Genomic DNA, 17,955 nt, shown 5'->3' on the forward strand with positions numbered 1-17,955 from the left:
GAAGATTAACAAGTAATTGAATTGAGTACAATTATTATTTGAGATAATTTAGTTTGAGATATTAAATTTATCAGTATTTTTAAAGATTAGATTAAAAAACGAATGCACACTATTTTATTTTTTTAACTTATTGATAAAAAATAAATGCAAACTTTCTGTTTTTTATTCAATTTTATTCAATTTCTTAAATTTCATAAATTATTTTTTTATTACGACACTACTGTATCAAAAGTGCACCATAATAGAAAATGTGATTGGATTAAATCAGTTAAATCCAATTTGATATTTATTTATTTGAAAGGAATACACAGCACCTTCAACGATGTCACCGGTTCCAATCAGTGAAGTTAAATAACAACGGAATGGTTTGTAAATAATGTGACGTGACCCTCTATTCATCACATGCTGACCTTAAAGGATATCGGTGTCAACAGGGATCCTTTAAAAAAAAAACTGCTGTATAAGAAAATTCGCCAATCACAACCTACGTTAAATTAAGCCATCGGGGAATGTACTTGTAAAATAATATAAGATTATTATTATTATATATATATATACATACATTGTCGCTGAATGGCATTGTCGGCACGTGGCACAGAGCGCTTTATAGCCTTGTGGTAGCCCTGAGAAGGGTTGTTGTTGTCGTCGATTGGCTTCGACGGCTCGTTGTAATTTCTAACCTTGTGGTAGTCCTGAAAAGGACCGTTTTTTGCCTTAGCTCTGAGAAGAGCTGCTGGGTTCGAAAGCTGATCTTCGGTGAAGTCGACTTGGTTGTAGTCGGGAAGTTGCGGCTCGTCAATTGAAATCAGACCGGGCTTCCCCTCAGTGGCAGTTGGGTCCCCACAACAGCATAGCAGTGGTGGCCCTTAGAGTCCCGCAGTCTCGGGTCGGCGTCAGTCGTCTTTTGCCGGTGCGGCCAAGGCGGTTCTTCCCAAGTGATCTCATGCTGGGCCAGCTCCTGCTGCTGAGTCAGCCGGCCAGGGCGATTGAAGACTGATGAGCTGGAGCATGAAGGTAGCGTCCGCGTCCAGCGACTCCCTCGGCGGGCCGGCCAGGCTTGCTGTTCCGGCGGGGATGTTGTCATCCGACGGGAGGTCCCACGTGGAGGCGGCCAGGGAACTTCCTTTGTCTTCTCCATCTTCTTTTTCTTGGTCTTCTCCAGATTGTGGTCGACGATGAATTAAAAATTCACTCTTGTGTAGGCTCTTTTATTGGAGCCAGAGAATGATGGAGCGGCAGCGCCGCTATGTTGGGAGAACTGTGCGGTCATCTGTGCGGCAAGAGTGACTCTGTGCAAGCGCGTACATGTACTATACTGCGCTGACATCTGAGCTGCTACCGTTGCCGTCCGCCGATATTAAGTTATTATTAATAATACCTAACAAAAGTAGAATACTATTACACTAATTAATATGCGCTATCTCATATCAAACGAAACAAAATTACATTAGCTGCAGCTATTAAGAATGAAGAGGCACTTTTAGTTAGAAGAAGAGATTTGTGTACACAACTGTTACAAAAATAATTAAATTATTATTTAATTTATTTTTAAGTATCCCTATCAAAATTAATATTATATCAAATTAGAAGTTTAGTCGTTAATAGAAAAACCTTTTTAAAAGCTCTTGCCTTTAAAAGAATAAAAGTATCATATTTTAAACACAAGTTTACTTATATCATTTATAAACTTTTTTAATTAATTTAATTAAGTAAGCTATCTTTGTTTATAATAATAATTATTTTACCAAATAATAAAAGTGTACAATAAAATACCGAAAAATTTCTAAAACAATTAAAGGATTAAAAGAATAAAATAAATAAAACTAGCGAAAAAAATTTAACTATAAAACATTATTTAAAAAACATGTATATAAAAAATTACAAAACAATTCTACAACACTGATAAATTAGTTATGCTTTTTAAAAAGTACAAAACTTCACCGCTATCGAAAAAGAAAGTTCAAATAATAAATTTTTTTATACATTAACCAATCACTTTGGTTTAGTATGCTCCAAGAAATTTAATTTAAATAAAAAATAAAATATTCCGTAGAGCTTATTTTCTTTATTTCGGTCTGTGAATTTTTCGTTTTTATTTAAATTATAATTTTACAATAGACTGGTTTAATAATAATAATAATAAAAATATAATATTTTCTAGCTCATTATATAAAAATGTCATACTTAAATTTACAGCGGATTCTTCTATGAATATTTTATTTTTTTTTTTGTTTCCGAGAGATAAAGAGAGGTATGGAAAGAATTAAAAACAATTTAACATTTCACTGTTAAAATTATTAAGACTACAAGTCCAGTAAGATTTTGAACTAACTGAATTGTTTACTCGGTGAAAAGGTTAAATGATGACAGAATGAACAGATATCTCTGATTTTCCAGTCCAGGAATGGTGAACTCAAATCAGACCGTAACGAACCGAATGAATCCCCAGTGTACCTACCTATATAAGCTACTCTGCTCTACTTAACAGCTACCTAACAAGCTAGCGTGTAGCAGTAATACTTTAAAGCGTTTCATTACAGTACAGTACGAAAGAAAGAGGTTGTAATGTTTTGACATCATTGAAATTTATTTTCTATTACAAATAAATCTTTGAAAAGAATATTAATTATACATTAACCAATAGTTTTTAGGGTTTTTTTACTTATTATTTACAGCTATATATTAACTGATATGTTAAAAAAGTATTACCGTAAACATAAAAATATTTGGGCGTTTATTCTTTCTACGTTTTGTAAACTAAGATACACCACAGAAGAAATTATGTAACCCTCACATAGTTTTTAAACGAGTAACCCCATTTTTAATTTCGATTAATCTATATTCGCAGTTGTAAAATTTGGGCTGCGCAGAGTTCAAAATATTACAACTCTTAATTTATTTACGTTTTAGAGTACCTTCTTACAACTTTTTTAATTTCAGATTTATAAGCTCTAAGCCACATTTGGAAAATTAAGTTTTAAGGTTACCGAATTTCTTGTAATATAATTCCATTTATTTTGTAATTTATAGCATAAGTTTTGTAATATTAAATCCGGTTTACATAATCATTGATTTGCTTTTGTTCGTGACTTCCTAAAATTTTGGACTGAAAGTTCAAACTATCGAACTGATCTGTATAAATTTTTTACTTCCTAAGTAGAATATAAATTTTAAATTCATTATATCTATACGCCGAATCAAATTAAAAACAAAAAAAAACATGAGTTTTGTAAAATAAATATTGTTGTAAAATGTCACAATAAATGTGACGCATAGTGTAACATTTTATGTTATAAATTTCATGAAATTCTAATAAAAATTTTCCCGTACCTGAAATGTATCGTAAAGCTCTGATACCAATTATTGAGACTCAGAACGAAGGAGTAAAATAATTAAAGAGATTTACTTTGTAAAACATAAAAAATTCACTCATTAAAGATTTTACTGGTGACATTCAATTACTATAGCAGGTTACAAAATAAATTTCTGGATAAATAGCAGATTGAATCACCAGTTTATTACTACAGCAGAGCGCAAAAAAATGAGATATTGAAGAAATTTGTAATCTACACTTGAATATCTTAACAAATAAGCAACATCAAATAAAAGCACTAGTATAAATTTTCAAAATTGACACTTTATTTTATACAAAAACACCATATAACTATTTTATTTGAATGAATTCATCTTCAGTAGTAAAATATTAATAAATTAATATAAATTTTAGCATTAATAACCCATTAGTATTTTTGAAACACGAAAAGGAGAAGAGATCTACACGTTACTCTTAGTAATATTTAGATCTTCGCAGAAGCTACATGTTCTCCTGAAGAGTATTACCTATTTAGATTCACATACAATTTATTGATTATGAGAGCTATACCCTCCAGGTGTCTCGCTGAGTATAAACGTTGCAAAATTACAAATATTTGTTTGATAAATTAAAGTAGCACGGTAACAAAAATTTAGAAAATGAATCAACTTTTTGAAAAAATGTAAACTGGCTCATTAGCAATTTTACTTTTCTTAATATATATATATATATATATATATATATATATATATATATATATATATATATATATAATGTTAAGTTCGTTTGTGTACGGCTTCAAAAACTCAAAATGTTCTGCACCGATTGAGCTCAAATTTTAGCACGATATATAACCCGCATTAAAGATTTTCATCTATTTTTAATAAATATATCTATCTATTTTTAATTTGTACATTTTTAATTTTGAAATGTAAACAAAGGAAAACGAATCAGATCAATGCAAGATGGCCGCTGTCAAACACAACGACCAAATTTCTTTGAATTATATTCAATAGCTAAAACATCTGTATTTTATTTTTTTTAACAACACGAAAAAAAAAAATTAGTACGATATATAACCCACATCAAAGATTTTTTTCATCTATTTTTAATAAATCTATCTATCTGTTTTTAATTTGTTCAGTTTTTTAATAAATAAGAGGCTAATAAATCAGATGGAAGTGTAAACAAAGGAAAACCAATCAGATCAATGCAAGATGGCCGCTGTCAAACACAACGACCAATTACAAAGAGCCCATATGGCCGTTGCCAATGTAAACAAAATCACAACTGATTAAGTAACAAATTTCTTTGAATTATATTTAACAGCTAAAACATCTGTATTTTATTAAAAAAAACAAAAAAAAAACACCAAAACAAAAAGAAAAGCCACTAAGAAGGACAACCACAGTTGGTGATGATATGAATGATTTATAGCGTATGAAAATGACATGCCTGACCGGGATTCCAACTCGGAACCACCGGATTACAGTCCGAGACGTTACCACTCGCGCCACGGAGGCCGGCAAACATATTCGTTAGGAGCCGAATAAAAACACGACTTACCAATATGGCGTTGTGTGTTAAACCAATTTTACACGGACTATAATTACTTTTAATACGCGAAACCCTTTGCAATGATTGAACATTAACTTAAACCTCTTCAAAAATTATTCCTTTTGAACTAAGCCACATTTTGATAACATTGTTTTTCTATAACACGGCTGGAATTCTTTTCGTTTAATGATAAGAAGCGTTGTCGAAGACAATAACCGAATTCTCTTCCAAAGGACATAATACACCGCTAAACTATTTCTAAATAATTCAAATTCGTGTAATTGTTTTCGAATCGTGTTTTTATCAAAATCTCACCTTTTTCTCAATTGACCTGCGGCGTTTTGTTTTCTTTGGAGACCGTAATTCATTAGTAGATTCATACTCCAGAATCACGTTGTACACTGAAGTTGCATAACTTCTACTTACGTTAGCAGTTTATTAACATCTGAAATCAACGCCGTTTGATTATTCTGTAATTTGTAGGCATTTCTCTGCTTTTGCAAGCAGTTAAAATGACGCGTTTTATCGCACGACTTAAGGGCTTTTTTTTTGCAGCCCACAAATCTATATAAATAAAAATTTTAAGTTCGTTTGTGTACGCTTCAAAAACTCAAAATGTTCTGCACCGATTGGGCTCAAATTTTAGCACGATATATAACCCGCATCAAAGATTGTTTTTATCTATTTTTCGCATCAGTCACATACCCCCGACCGCGAGAAAACAATTTTTTAACGGTCAGCTGTGTACCAGTGACCATGCCATCTGCCGGAAGTGAGGGAAACACTCGCCATACTAGCTAACGACAACCGCAGTCACATGTGAAACAATACATGTTCCGAATTACATTGTTTATTAACAAAAAACAAAAAACAAAACGTATCCACTTGCATCTGATTCAGATTATTATACAATCTGAATTAAATGTTCACTTTAATCGAGGTAATTTTGTGTGATCGTGTCGTGTTTGAGCTGGGCCTTTCACCAAACTCTGAATTTATTAAAAAACGACCAACAGTGTAGTATATACCAACAGTATTAATATATGTATTAATGACGCGTGCAACACTGCACATCCAAACCAAATACGGGCATTATTCGCAATTATATTGACCGCTTGCTTCCCTTCATCTCTCACAGAGTTATGGGAAAGATATCGATCGCATATGGTTGAGGATATTTTGCATAGAGTACGCCTAGAAAATACCAATATGACCATGGAATTTACAGAAGGCATTTACAACTAAGCATTGATTAATATTGAAGATATTTATCAAGTGCTTAGCTATTGCAAATAAAGTTCTTATTCGATTGGGAATGCCAGCACCCACCCGAGCTGCGATTGCTTCATTTGATGTGGATTTACGCCGTGAATAGAGTTACAACATTGGTGATCTTCAGTCATATGTCCAATCAAACATTCCCAAATTAACGCGTGAACAGAAAGGCATTTATGATCGCATAATGAAAATGATAAATAACGGAGTTGGGGGGACCTTCTTCTTAGATGCGCCAGGAGGAACTGGGAAAATACTCCACATTAGATTGATTCTAGCAACGGTTCGATCAAAAAATGACAATTATCCTGTTGCGGAATATTTATCAGCCAAAACTCTGCAACGGCACGCGACTTGCAGTTAAGAAATTGATGAATAACGTAGTGGAAGCAACGATTTTAACGGGGCCTTTCAAAGGTGAAGATGTCCTCATTCCTCAAATACCCATATTCCCGACCGATACACCATTTTAATTTAAAAGAATGGCATTTGCTATCACAATCAATAAAGGTCAAGGTCAATCTTTAGAATTCTGGTGTTTAAATTTAGATGTGGATTGCCTCTCACTGTCTGTTGCGTGATCCCGAGTAGGCAAACCAGATAGCCTTTATATCTACGCAGACAGTGGAAAAACAAAAGATATTGTATATCCGCAAGTATTGCAAAATTAAACTTCTATGAAACGTATGCTTTTTTTGTTTCTCATTTCTCATCCATGCAACCACAATGTGCCACAGCGAAGCGTGGCGGGTAGAGCTAGTATATATATATATATATATATATATATATATTTTGTAATATCCATTCCTGGAATTTATTACTATTCTTCCAAAAAGTTTAAAGGATGATTAATTTTAGGATTTGTATGAAATAATTATGTATAAAAATGTTTTGTTATAACTTAAAATTAAAACAAAAAAATCATTTAAATACAATTAAAATTAAAATATTCTGACGTAGATAACTTAAATTTGTTTTACTGAGTGAAGATTCTCCACTAATTTGACATTGGATTTATTATTCTTGAGAACAACTACATCATTTTCAGAAATTCAAACTTGAAACTCAAACCAAATGTTATAGTACTTAATCTGGTCAACATCAGTACACTCAATGATGAAATTTTAATAAATAAAGAAAAATAAACCTTAGGCAGGTAAAAAAATAAAAGAAATAGTACATATTTCATATAAAAAGTATAGAAACCTAAGAAGGTAAGTCCTTTTTTTTTCTACAGTGAAATTTGAAAGGTGTGAAATACAGCGATCTAACTTTTCATCATTAATCAGATATTGATCAAAACAAAACATGGCTACCTACATTTTATCATAACATTTTTTTTACAAAAAAGCAGCTCTCTTTTACAGAAGATATTATTTATGTGATGAGCTATTTATTATCTAATTTAAACACGAGCTTGAATGCGAATGGACATATTTTACCCCCACAACTATTTCGGATAACTAATTTCAATTTCATGCTTTCCTTTATAAGATACAACCTTTAGTTCTCATAACTTAACAAGAGTAAATTGTATGACCTTCTTTAGATTCAATAACATTTCCACAAATATTATAATTTTCACTTAAGTAGAACACTGACGAGTAGGATTAACTGGAATCAATAAAGCAGCACTGAGCATTTTCCAACTTGCATCTGATAAAGTAGAAACAATTCTGCCTACTACGGCTTAAATGAAAAATTGTAACTCTAATAATAAATAGGAATTAAAAATGATCAAAACAGTTAAAATGTCAAAATTTGACATTTTTGTTCAAAATGTTTTAGAAATTGTAAATTGTGGCAATAAAAAAAGAAAAAATCATTAAAAAATTTGCGATTGGGATTAGATGTTAAAAGATATAAGGAAAGAAACAAACATAAAAACTACCGCCGTGTGCTGTATTATTCTACTATTACCTTACTATCTTACTGGTATATTATTATTGTTAAAATTTAATTGAAGTGAAGCTTCTTAATGCAGGCTTCGGGATGATGAGTAAAGTGAGAAAAGGCGTCATACTCTACTGATTCCCGCACTATGCCTACCGCGTGTGGTACGGTACAGTTGATCATCCAGTATCGAAAACACGTGCTTCAACTTATAATATATTATGTTTAAATTTTTCTATGCAAATAGAAAAAAATATGTAAATACATATTTTTTATAATATGTGTATTTCATTGTTAGTTACTTAAACATATATCATTTGTGTATATACACAAAAACATTTATCATTTGTGTATATTGCCTATACTTTATGTTACATCATTAATAATTCGCATAATATTACGAAAGAAGCTTCACTTCCATCATACGTTCACGCATCGACGCACTTGTTTTAATTTTATATGACTGTCAAATCTGCCTCCTAGCTTGTTTGTTACTTGTAATTAATATCCATTCTGGCCTGGTGAACGTAGTACTAAATTATTATATATATATTTCAAATCATTTATATAAAACAATAGTCACAGATATCTAAAAATACTGAATAGAAGAAGCGGGACATATATGCTAGATATTATTGGAATCATACGGCTCTTTCATTCATTATATTCTTTATGTGCTGATTACATACGTTTTAAACGTGTTAGTTGTTTGAGATCAATCTCAGAATCAAAGATAATCTTCTTACCATTTTTTTTATTAAGAACAACAAAACTCTATTTTGAAAAAAAATTGTGTATGAATTTAAATATGTAACACTTATTTTTTGAAAAGGTAATAATTTAAAACAACACTAACTATTAGAACAACATAAACGTATTTCATTTTTAAGGTTCTTCTAAACTGAGTCGAAACAGTTTATGAAAAAAAACTGGCTGAAACTTGAACAACACAGCATTTAAATGCTTAAAATTTAATCCTACTGATTAGGATTTGAGAATTAGTTCAAATTAGAGCCATCTTTATTAACTTATTTGTTTTCCTTTAAAAAAAATTCAAGTTTTATAATCAAATTACAAATTACATTGTTTTAAAACTTCGCTAAGAAAAACCCTTTCCAAAAGTACAATAAAATTTATTTAAAACATCATTAATAATATTTTTTTCTTAAAAATAAAAATATGGCTCTCACTTACAAGTAAAAAAAGGAACATGTCAATCAGCTGAAATAGTAAAATGTTAAAAACATTTACAGGATAAATTTTAATTTTTTAAGTAATGGGAGTGGATTGCTTTAATTTTTTTTTAAATGTTGAACAGTAATTTTTTAAAAGTTGTACAAATAAATTCAAGTATCTTCTGACAAAGAAAACGCGTCAAATTTTTATTTAGTCCCTCTCAGGACGAAATATAAGCTGCTCACGTCTATGTTTTTTCAAAACTTTTAACTCATTTAACTGATTTTTAGCTCAATCATTTTAACGTTCTTTTTTAAAAAAAAACAATTTTTTATTTACATTTAAAATAATTATTACATGTTTAGATACTATTTCTGTATTACTATTTTGGATATACCTTCCAGTATAAAATTTGTGAACAATGTTATGCGTACTTGCTATCAGAGTGAGTTCTAAAGTGAAAATTTTACATTACATGTTCATTGTAACGAAGTGAGCGTAAGACTGAATAAAATAATAGAACAAAGGTTTCAGCATAATAACGTTTTCTAGAATTACTAAATTTCTAGGAAACATTTCAGTAATAGTACTTACATGTGCTAAAAACTATGTTCTAAGTTACATAAATGTAATTATTAGTAAAAATATATATAAATTGACATTTTATAACAAAGATGTAAAGGAATATCAGAAAGGACATTTCTTTACTGTAGTATAGTTTTACAGGTGACATTTACGAACTATAAAACTGATTAAAAACAGCTTCGTTTTTCATTACTTGAATCTAGAGATATGCACTTTCCTTATCGCAAAATTTAACAAAGTAGAGTACAGAAAAAAATATTTTGTCTTATTTGATCAAATAAAATAATTTATTTGTAAACTTCTGTGATGAATTTGTTCATCAGTAAAGAAAAGAAATAAGAACTTTGTAGGTTGCGAAAACGAATTCTGTGTTTTGAATTTCAGAGTTATATCCATTAAAAATTGTTCGTTTATCAAGAAATATTGAACAAGAATCACTTGCGCTTATATATTTTGACAGAGGTTTTAGCTAGCTTCATATATAAAAATATATTCCGAGAAAATTATAGTTAGTTGTAAAATTTAAATTAATAGCTTTAAAAAATATTTTTGGATTAATGTAAAAAGATTAATTCCATATCGGTGGTACTTTAAATAAAGCAAATAATTTAGTTTTCTCGTAAATTAATTTAGAGCATTATCGTAAATCTCATGCAGTTTTAAATCTTAGAAATACAGAATGAAATGTTCTGTTCTTTTCAATCAGTATGCGATCTCACACAGAAAAAAACTCGAGTTTGGTCTGAAGATTAAAATTAAAATTAAAGTTAAGATTAAGATTAAAAATAAAATAATTAAACAGCTGAGGTGTCCGAGTGGTTAAGGAGGTAGACTTGGAGATTAAAGTTGACTAGAGATCGCCTGGGCAGTTGATTGGCTGGAGGTAGGCGAGTTGGCATCGAACCACGGATAGATATAAATTGTGGTGATTATTATTGAATGTTTGATGTAGGCGGAATGGCGACTGCACTGCCGAAGGTATGGGTTACCATGCAGCCGTGAGGTGTAACGGCATCTCAACGATGGTAGTAAGTGAAGTAAATGTCACGCGGGACTCCGCGATGGTGCTGTGTGGGAGTAGGAGGTCTATTCTCCTCTTCCTTGTAGACCAGACCGGAGTCCGTAAATTAACCAAATTAGGGGTATGAACTGAAGTTGAGTTCACTAAGGGAACTAGGATTAAATTTTCGTTGTTGCGAACTGCACATTTGGTGGAATATTGTTTTTTAATTTGCCTCGAAATCTTGAAACATTTACAAGAAGGTGACTCAGTAAAAGTAGAACGAGGTGCGGGTTCGTGCTTCCGCGAACTCGGTTAGCTAGTTCAAAGGGCGACGATGTAGGAATTGATGATGTCCGGACGAGGCCTACAGCAAAGGTAAAAGCTGAGTTTAAACATCACCGATGTAAATGTTTACCGAGGCATTTACATCGGTGGCATCCCAATGAGGCCTGGTTTATTACTGTGAGATGTAAAAAGTTAGAGGGCGAAAGACGGCTCCCGTTAAAGCCCATCAGGGCTAGGAACGGCGGGGGGTGTGGCGACCGGAAGCGTCACAAGGCGGTTGTCTTCCTCTACGTGGTTGGGATGGATGGAGATTAAAATGTTGTAATCAATTACCGTATGCACCATTTCACAACTAACTCAAGCTATTAATTGAGATTTTGTACAGAACTCGTCGGATTCTTTTTAATTTAATGCATAATTTTAACAAATAACAGCTAATAATAGAACTCCTATAAAGATTTTGACTGGTTTTCATCTTCTTAATTTAGCAATTAATTAAGTCGAATTTCAATATGTGTTGCGCTACAACCTTTTTATCATTGAGTCTGTAAACTTTATATACAAAAAGTTTAGAGTTTCAAAATTAATAACTATTGAGATAAAACGAGTTTAGACCTCTTATAATAATGATAGCACAGTCTTAAAGAATATCAAGAAAGATAATTTAAAAAATTGATCAAATTTGGTCAATATTGAACTTTACAAGTATTGAACCTTTAACAAGAGCTTTTCTATTTATAAGGTGTTGAACCTTTGTATGCTTTAATAAGGGGTTTCGTCGGGAAGTTTTATTCACATGATTATCATTAATCAAATTTACTTATGGTCCCCTATGAGGTACCGATTTTAAATGTCAAGAGATGACATAAAAAATTAAACAACTTAAGTTAAAAATGACCGAAGGAATAAATATAAAATTTGTGGCTTGTAAAAAATTGCTAACCTGATTAGTTTTAAAATTCGATCAGTCTAGAAAACTATTACTATGCAACAATGAATTCCTCATTTCTTTAGAATAAGTCTTTTAGGTAGATTTCATAAGAAAGCTACTTATTGAAATGGGTACCATGATTCGACTTCCGGAAAATTTCGACATATCTTCGCGTTTCACATCCCCCACACTCCAAAACCACCGTCAGTTCAAAAGTTTTATATATATATTTAATTTTCTTGTGAACACAATAACTGCAGTAATTTTAATCACTTTCAAATTGATAAATAAAATATAACGACCCAAAATTTCGGTCGAGTTTGTTAATGGGCAAAATCGGACCATGGGGATGGAAATGGAGGAGGGCATTTTCGAAAAATCAAAATATCGCCATAACTTTCTTATTAAGTAAAATATCCAATTCATTTAAAATACCTACTATTTTTTTGGATAAGAGCCTAAAACTTATTTAAGTAAAGTTTTTTTATATCACCAACCATTGGCCCATGGGGTGGAAAAAATGGGGTTTCGAAGACAAAAATATCATACCTTCCTTAACAAGCACGGTATCGAATCGGTTTAGACTGGTTTTTAGTCTTCTAAACATTACCTAAAACTTTTGTCTGAAACAATTTTTGATATGACCAACGCTTACGGCAAGGGATGACCAAAATTTTGCTGGAATTGTAAGATGGGATTCATTGTAAGCTAAACATGTGATACGTTGTTTCACATGCAACCATTGTTGTATTGAGTAAATTTGAAGATTTTCTTAACTTTAAGGTGGAAATCTTTTTTATCCCCTACTTAGCATCGGTGAAATCTATCTCCGCCTTCCAGCGTGCCAAAAGGAATTTCTTTTTTTTATAAAAATTACTTCAAGTAAAATTATTCATAAAATAAATTTCTAGCAGCATACTAAATGTAATTAAAATAGAACTGAGATACATTCAGCCATTTTTGCTTAATATGAATATTCAAATATAACAAGAAATGCAATCAAGAAGCTTTACATCTTATGTCAATGAAGTATTCAATACAACATAGAAAATTTAAGTTCACCTTCGTAGTAGCTAAACTTCCTTTCATCGAGCGCTTAATAAGTTCGCTTAATAAGTCTGTAGGACTTGTATCGTTCGTATTTCAGTATAGTAATGAAATTTCAACTAGTTCAAAATTAAGACTGACTTATTTTAAGTCTATGTTACCATATTAAATTGCCATTATTACGTAACTCTTATTATTTATTAAATCCAATTAAAATCATTCTAAAAATTTAAAGCACGAACCCAGACAAAAAAACCATTGTCTTCTGTATTTACCTTTTATGCTAATACAATATACAGGAGAATAAAAGGTATATAAATAATAATTACAAATTGTACCAGTACATTAAATGAACAAATGCTCATTACATGGAAGTTTTTCTGAAGGATACACAATAACTCAATTTACTGTTTTTTCTAATGCCAAATTAAGTATTCAACTTAAAAAAACATTTAAATTTTAAACAAATCTCTAAATGATTACTACTGTAAATACAACGTAGTGTTGAGATTTATTTACCATCAATTTTGACAGAACGAAGGATTAATTGGTGTTTTGGTTCTGATCAGATTTTGTGTGTGAAAATGGCGAGGAATAAGTTGAGGTAATGTAAAACCTAACGTCTCCTATTCTCAGTAAGAGTTCTGTGGGAAAATAAAACCCCTTAAAGAAATTTTTAGGACAAAAATAAGGGTAAAGTGAAAAGATGCTATTCAGTTTGATAAAGAAACATTTAAACAAAATATAAGGAGAAATGAGATTACCTCTATAGAATGCCTGAAACTAAAATTTTAGCATATATTTAATTTGTTAGTTAATACTGAGTTACACAAAATTATACTACCTGAAAACTGGTTTTATACTCCTATTCCAATGAAACTTGAGGGAAAGAAATTGTTTGCTGATGAGTCTACACAGAGTACGTAAGCAATAATTCGATTGATCAATCAAAAATTTATATTGGTTTCAACCTATGGTGTGTGCATCCTTCTATCAGATAAACAGATTGTTCGCTGGACAAATGTTTTGGAGGCACAGTAGAATGTGTTTGTTTAAAAGTTACTACCACTGGCTACAAGAAATTACTTATTTTACATCACTCATCTGTTTTTTGCCACGAATCAGATATATTTTTATTTTTTCGTGAAGAAGCTATTGTTAATATACCTTTGAAACCTTCTGATGGGTGACTTCAATTCAGGTCTTGTGAGGGGTGTGTAATCACGACCACTTTCCATTTCACTGAAAAAAACCAAGGAACAGTTTAAATGAGATGGCCTAGAGCAATCTTATAGGAGATTGATCTGCGTCTTTACTAGATATCTTTTAACCAACTTACTTTCAAAGCCACTTTCTCTCAAAAACCGGCTATAATCATCTAATTAATTTAAATGTGGTGTGCTGTCTGCTTAATATTAGTTTTTCAGGGTTTTTCTGGATAATGACTTTTATCCACTTCATAGAGAATTATACATTGGCCTTCACAGAAACTTTGAAAATGGTGATCGGAGTGTATTCACGGAGACAGTGATAATTTTTGTGCAGCAGCAGTTAAATTTTCCAGTATTGGGAAAGTTGAGATTATGAAAGTTCTGTGTTAGTCCCAGTGAGCTTTTCTTACAAATTTCAAAATAAACAACATCAACAATAATATAGTTTCACCCTTTATTAACAAAATTAATAATTTCATTAAAAAAAATATACTGTACAACAAAGATTAAGGTAGTGCAAGAACTATGAGAATCTCTATAAACCACTCCAACATATCCAGGTTGCAGGACTAATAACAAAGATATGCAATAGTTATCAAGAAATCATACCACTGGCATCAATCAGCAACCCGAAAATGTTCAATGGCGTCATGCGTACAAAATGTAATAATAAGAGTAAGTTTGGTTCTTCAGACTTTCTAAAGAGCTTGTTGTGTCATTGTATATTTACACTTTTTTTCTTTTCATCACAAAAACCTATAGAGGATTGACTTTGGTTATGGTAATCTTGACAAAGTAGTTACTAAATTTATCAGGAACTACTTTACGAGATACAAAAATTTTCTTAAAAGTATCTTCAGAGGAAAACATCACAAGTAATGCAATTCCAATGAAACCAAAGTTACATTTTGCACAGAGAATTCAAGTCATTACATCTAAGCCAGAATCTAGAAGAAATTTTGGATTAATTAAGTGGATGCAATGGGATTTCAGTGATATTGGTTCTCTGTCCTGCTGTACAGTTCATAAAGTACTATCAAGGATCAAGATATTACCATTTGCAATGTCGAGGTCTAACAATAAAATTTATCACATTTATGAGTTGAATTTCCTCAATTTATTGAGGTCAGAACTATGATTAGAATCGGCAATTTAAAAATTCAAAGATATAAATAAAGAAAATTTCTATGATTTGCTGTTTTTTCACAGGTTCCTCCACTGTAATGACTTACTGCCGACAATGGTATTAGAAAGTCTAGCCACTACTTCAGAAGCCTGAAAACCTATTAAACCTTGAAAATCTATATGAAAGCCTGAAGCTATTAACATAGCTTTTAAAACCTATGTTAATAGACAACATAATGCTGGCTCACCTGCTAATTTTTTCTCACTTGCAGTTAGATGTGTTGCTGTCAACAATGATTTTTTTTACCCATTTACATCTTCTGGTCATTATTTGAATTCAGTATGTACATTCATTAATTTTCTAATTTTTGTGAAACCTCTTCTCACTATTTATTATTAATTTTAGCTATTTCTTTGTTGTTCATTTATATCTGTTTTTAGTATATACAAATTTTCTTTTCAGTAAGAAATTTTTCCATGGAAAACTTTAAATTTCTTTCGTTTCGATATGAAATTTATATATATATATATATATATATATATATATATATATATATATATATATATATATATCTTTCTTTTTTTTTAGGTTTCGAAGACTTCGAGGACCTTTTTCTTGTTTCATCGTCAACCTAGCACTCGCTGACCTGACAACATCGGTGCTTCACATCATGGCTGTGTATTCTTGTTTCAATAAAAGATGGGCATTTGGTAAAATAGGTCAGTGAAAAAAAATTATTTACGTAATTTAAATTTACTTAATTAAATACCCTAAATTTATTAATTAAATTATATACAAATCTATTGACTTAGTTAAATTATAATATACCTCAAATTATAAATTAATTTAAAAAATATTTTTTGTTTAACCTCCTGGAACACCGTTAGGTATTGCTTCAGAGAATGAAGCAAATCATTCATCTCATGCTATGCCTGATCGGAACCCGAGACCTCAAGATAAAAGGCCGAAACGCTACCCGCTCCACAGAGGTCGGCAATTTGAAAAATATTGAGAAGATATTTACATATTTTAGTACATTGAAAACGTGAAAAGCAAGCAATTTATTTTTCTTCATCTTTAATAGAAAAAGTAATTTTTTTATTTCTTAGAATGAATAAAAATCGTCTAAAATTTATAATAAAGAATGATTAAGATTTTTTTGGTATATTTTTTTTAACCGGTTAACTTTAAGAGTGATCCACTATTTGTTTCACGTCCTTTTGTTTTACCTTTTATTATTAAAGCATAGTATTTAATAAATTTGTAAAATTTGAAAGCCAGGAATTCTTATTTTAATATAAAAATAGGAAGTTTTAGTTAATATAATCATGAAATCCTGTAAATAAAGATGGAATTCTGTATTCGGTTACTGCCACTAAACTTAAATATAGTCTAAAATGTTTTTACGTAAAACTTGATCATAAAAGTGAAAAATATATGAAATTCAAAGCAGTAAAAAAAACGGCATCAGTTCTTATAAACCCACTTTGTTATTATCAGGCTACATCATCGAAAACATAATTTTAGTATTTTTTTTTTCTACCTTTTACTTATTATTTCTGCACAATTTAAGTTATATACGATCGTATATATACTAGCGTTCGCAACTCGCGGATTCACCCCCAATATTTCGCCCTCGATCGCTGAGGAGAGGAGAGTAGTAATAGCTGCTGCTGAGTTACTTACTGGTGTGCTGCTGCAGCTACTGGCTGCAGCTAGTGTCCGTTGGTAAACTGTTGTTGTTGACGCCCATCCGTCAACAACAACATGTATTGCTCAGCGAATTAATGTTTTGGTTTTGTTGGTCGAATTTATAAAAAATAAATTGACTTAATTAATGTGAATATTAATTCACATTCACTCCAATATATTAATGTGAAGAACATTCACTCCAAAAATCAAAATGATATCTTAATTCGTTGCCAAGAAATGCACAAAAATTTAAAATAAAAACAAATTACTCCCTTTCACCCTGTCGCAGTTTCGCCCGCACTATATGATTATTTGCGTTTCCCGTCGTGGTCAGGAGATATTGAATTGGTCATAACTCACTTTGCACACCTTCCCGTTTAGCCAGAGATCTCTGCCCCTTCGATTCCGCTGGGTTCATTAATTTCATGTTTGTGAGGAGGATAAGGATGATAAATAAAATTTAAAGCCTGTTGAATTTATAAAAAATATCAGTATATTGTAATTTCTTGAGAGCAAGAGTTTGGTCAATGCAGGACCTGAAACTGTGGGTTATCTAAGAATGTGGGTTTCAAAACAGTCGGCCGGTATCTTAAAAATATAAGCTATAACTGGTACCCGTACTTTGTGGGTTAAAAATATATTTTGTCCGGTTAGTAGCGTTGTTCGACAAACACCACTGGGAGGTGACCATACTTCGTTTCTCATTTTTTTTTTAATGTTTAATTATTTTTATTTTATGTTTTTTAGTCAACTAACCGGAGACAGGTGAAGCCAGTCACGTCGAACAAACAGTAACAGTGTTGGTTGTGTCGCCGCGCAATACATCGTCGCACACCTTAAAAAATCGAAATTCAAGCAAAT

General features: G+C 31.2%; 1 protein-coding gene across 1 annotated transcript in view; it reads left to right on the top strand.

Moving 5' to 3' along the window:
* LOC142321208 (rhodopsin, GQ-coupled-like) overlaps window positions 1-17,955 on the top strand; it is a 302,038-nt gene that overhangs the window by 85,185 nt on the left and 198,898 nt on the right. Inside the window, exon 3 of the mRNA XM_075359205.1 lies at window positions 15,991-16,121. Within this exon, the coding sequence (XP_075215320.1) occupies window positions 15,991-16,121 (131 nt within the window). The remainder of the gene's footprint in view (window positions 1-15,990; window positions 16,122-17,955) is intronic.

This window comes from Lycorma delicatula, chromosome 3 (genome assembly GCF_047948215.1).
Source record: "Lycorma delicatula isolate Av1 chromosome 3, ASM4794821v1, whole genome shotgun sequence".
Taxonomy (NCBI): Eukaryota; Metazoa; Arthropoda; class Insecta; order Hemiptera; family Fulgoridae; genus Lycorma; species Lycorma delicatula.